Source organism: Apaloderma vittatum, unplaced genomic scaffold (genome assembly GCF_000703405.1).
Source record: "Apaloderma vittatum isolate BGI_N311 unplaced genomic scaffold, ASM70340v1 scaffold30127, whole genome shotgun sequence".
In the NCBI taxonomy this organism is placed as follows: domain Eukaryota; kingdom Metazoa; phylum Chordata; class Aves; order Trogoniformes; family Trogonidae; genus Apaloderma; species Apaloderma vittatum.
Genome location: NW_009725045.1, coordinates 12200 through 15790, shown reverse-complemented (window position 1 = coordinate 15790; position 3591 = coordinate 12200). Strand labels below are relative to the sequence as shown.

The 3591-nt window shown below is 57.4% G+C and overlaps 2 protein-coding genes across 2 annotated transcripts in view; one reads left to right on the top strand and one right to left on the bottom strand.

Annotated features, from left to right (window-relative positions):
- The first annotated feature begins 291 nt into the window (after positions 1 to 291).
- On the top strand, positions 292 to 3272 carry NEFH (neurofilament, heavy polypeptide). Its single transcript, XM_009872764.1, has 3 exons — positions 292 to 486; positions 1193 to 1317; positions 1646 to 3272. Exons 2-3 carry the CDS (start codon positions 1241 to 1243, stop codon positions 3270 to 3272), a joined length of 1704 nt encoding a protein of 567 aa, XP_009871066.1. The 5' UTR covers positions 292 to 486; positions 1193 to 1240.
- Positions 3273 to 3281: 9 nt separating this feature from the next.
- The window catches only part of THOC5 (THO complex 5), a gene marked incomplete at its 5' end in the record, with an annotated part of 11946 nt that continues 11636 nt past the window's right edge, over positions 3282 to 3591 (bottom strand). Inside the window, one exon of the mRNA XM_009872765.1 lies at positions 3282 to 3313. The remainder of the gene's footprint in view (positions 3314 to 3591) is intronic.

The window sequence follows — 3591 nt, the reverse complement described above, 5'->3', positions numbered from 1 at the left end:
CGAGCGGGTGCGTCTTCAGGTCACCGTGAAGGTTGAGACTGGAGCTGAAGGGGAAGTCAGCAGTGTAGGGTTGCGTTGGGTGGAGTCCAAGATGGAGAAAAAAAAACCACCTTCACCTTCCCGGCATGGAGAGAGCAAGGGCTGGTGAAGGCAGTGCAACCAGGGAACCCCGGTGGGGCCAGCTCTGCAGAGGACACGCATGCAGGGCGTAGGAGTTGAGGTTCCCCGAGGAGGGAACCTTCCAGCCTTCCTCTGTCATTGCGTCTTCTCCTTTCCACTGTTTCAGTGAGGCTGGACAAGCTCTCGGAGGTCGCCAAGGTGAACACGGACGCCATCCGCTTGGCTCAGGAGGAGATCTCCGAGTATCGCCGCCAGCTCCAGTCCAAGACCACCGAGCTCGAAGCCCTCAAAGGGACACAGGAGTCACTGGAGAGGCAGAGACAGGACTCGGAGGAGCGCCATCATGCAGATGTCCTGTCCTACCAGGTAATGCAGTGCAGCAGGCAGCATCCAAGACATCATCTGGTGGGGTGGGACCATGCCAGGGAGGAGCAGCGCTGGTGTTTCAGAGATGGTGATGACAAGCAGCAAATACTCAGGGATGTGTCTAGAGCCAGCCTTCCCCAGCTCCTGGTGATCAGCTACCCAGAGCCTGAGGTGGCATCTGGACTGTTGTGTCCCTCACCCACAACATCAGTCACAAATGCCACTGAATCATGCCCAGGGCTTAGGCCATGTCTCATGTCCCAGAGCTGGGAAATGCAGCACACAGAGCTGCACCGAGCGGTGGCCATGGCCTGAAACCCTGTCCCCGGGGCAACGCCCCACCAGCCTCAGGGCTGGGGTTTGGTGGCCACCAGATCCACCCAAGCCCTAGAAATATTTCCACGGCTTGTCCCTACTGGAGGCAGCTCTGGGAGAGGTCTGGGGACTCAGCCAGCAGCAGCACAGCTCTCTGCTGAGGTGGTGTAGGGCTCCCACCAATTCTCCCAAGGAAACTGGACACACCAAACCAGCCCCTGGATGTGTCTCCTTCCCTCTGTGTCTGCAGGGGAAGGTGGCTGCAGACCCCTCTGTGAGAACACCCTGGTGCTGGTAGAGCAGGCCCTCTTGGGGGGCTCTCTAGCCCCCTGCTCCTGGGGACTGCTCCCCACCCCATCCCCGTATCACCAGTCACTCTGTCTTCCCTCAGGAAACCATCCAGCAGCTTGACAACGAGCTGAGGAACACCAAGTGGGAGATGGCAGCTCAGCTCCGGGAGTACCAGGATCTGCTCAACGTCAAAATGGCTCTGGACATTGAAATTGCTGCCTATAGGTACGGCGTGGGCAAGGGGAAGGTGGGAGGGTCTCAGCCAGGCCCTAGCGCTTGTGTCTCTGGGGACACTCCTCGAGGGCCCTGGCTGCCCTTCTGAGTGAGAAAGAGACTGTCCATCCCCCAAGACCACGGTGAGCAATGTCCAGCTGGGTGACCCAATGCTGCATGTGGTTTGTGGAGGGAAGGGTGAGGACACCTGCACATCAAAAACAAGGCAAAGGGGGAGATAAAGCTTCAGGGTACAGCTGGTAGCTCCTGGTCATGGCAGGAGGCAAGAGGTGGGGGAGAAGTCATCACTGACTGCTGTACTCTGGTCTCTTCCTGGCAGAAAGCTCCTGGAAGGAGAGGAATATCGGATCGAGTCTGGCTATGGGATGCTCTCCTTCCCCGAGGTGGGCCCCAAGGCTCCCAGTATCACTGCCAACATCAAAGTGAAGAGCGAGGAGATGATCAAGGTGGTGGAGAAGTCTGAGAAGGAGACAGTGATTGTGGAGGAGCAGACAGAGGAAATCCAAGTGACTGAGGAGGTCACAGAGGAGGAGGAGACTGAGAAAGAGGCTGAAGAGGAGAAAGCTGAAGAGGAGGAGGAAGAAATAGAGGAAAAAGCTGAAGCAGAAGGTGAGGAGGAGTCCAAGTCTCCTGCAAAAGAGGAGGCCAAGTCCCCAGAAAAACCTGAGTCCCCCTCAAAGGAGGGGGCCAAGACCCCAGCTGTCAAGTCTCCTGAAAAGCCACCAACCCCATCAAAGGAGGAGGCCAAGACCCCAGTTGTGAAGTCCCCAGAGAAACCTGCACCCCCCTCAAAAGAGGAGGCCAAGAGCCCGGCTGTCAAATCCCCAGAAAAACCTGCAACTCCTTCAAAAGAGGAGGCCAAGAGCCCGGCTGTCAAATCCCCAGAAAAACCTGCAACTCCCTCAAAAGAGGAGGCCAAGAGCCCGGCTGTCAAATCCCCAGAAAAACCTGCAACTCCCTCAAAGGAGGAGGCCAAGAGTCCAGCTGTCAAGTCTCCAGAGAAACCCCCGACCCCCTCAAAGGAGGAGGCCAAGAGTCCAGCTGTCAAATCCCCTGAAAAGCCCCCAACTCCCACAAAGGAAGAGGCTAAGACCCTTACAGTGAAGTCCCCAGAGAAACCTGCAGCCCCCTCAAAGGAGGAGGCCAAAACCCCAGCTGTCAAATCCCCGGAAAAACCCTCAACCCCCTTGAAAGAAGAGGCCAAGACCCCAGCTGTGAAGTCCCCTGAGAAACCTGCAGCTCCCCCAAAAGAGGAAGCCAAAACCCCAGCTGTCAAATCTCCAGAGAAACCCTCAACCCCCTCCAAAGAAGAGGCCAAGACCCCAGCTGTGAAGTCCCCAGAGAAGCCCCCAACCCCCTCAAAGGAGGAGGCCAAGGCTTCAGCAGTGAAATCCCCCGAGAAAGTGAAATCTCCTGTGAAGGAGGAGGCAAAGTCTCCGCAGAAGGAAGTGGCCCCAGCCAAGGAGCCCACCCCCTCCCCTCCAAAGGAGCCAAAAGCCCCCGTGAAGGAAGAGCAGCCCAAGGAGGTAAAGGCTCCCTCCAAGCCTGGAGCCGAGGAGGGCAGGAAAGAGGAAGCTTCCAAGAACGATGTCCCAGTCAAGGTGGAGGAGAAGCCCAAAGAGAAGACGGCGGCTGTGCCAGAGCCTCCAGCTCCACAGGTGAAAGAGACCACCAAGCCAGGCCCTAAACCTGCAGGAGAAGGAAAGGCTGAGAAGGAGGTGCCACCAAAACCTCAGCAGGAGGTCAGCAAAACAGCTGTGAAGGAGCCTGAGAAGCCAAAGGCTGAGGAGAAGGCGGAGAAGCCAAAGGCTGAGGAGAAGGCAGAAGAGCCCAAAGCAAAACCCAAAGATGAGCCCAAAGCCAGTAAAGAGCCCCCCAAGGCCGAGGCCCCCTCTGGCAAGGAGGGCAAAGCCCCAGAACCCGTGCCTGCTGCCGGGAAGAAGTGAGCAGAGCCCTGGGTGCCAAAGAGCACCTCCAGGCATGGGAGCTGCTCCGCTCCCCTCCGAGGGCTGGGCCCGAGGTGAGGACCTGCTGCCAGGATGGGCTTCCCCTTAGCAATATGTCGTCTGAGCGAGAGACCCAGCGGTTTGGCCGATAGCTTCCCTAGCAGAATGTGATAGACGCCGAGCGCCACATTTAAACACTTGAATTATAACCCGAGGAGAAGAGACACCCCTCTCCGAGCAGGGGTACCTGACTGCCCTTCTCCAATAAGTGCATTTATTTAATGTTATGTGCAATGGATGGATGAGTGCAACGCAGAGC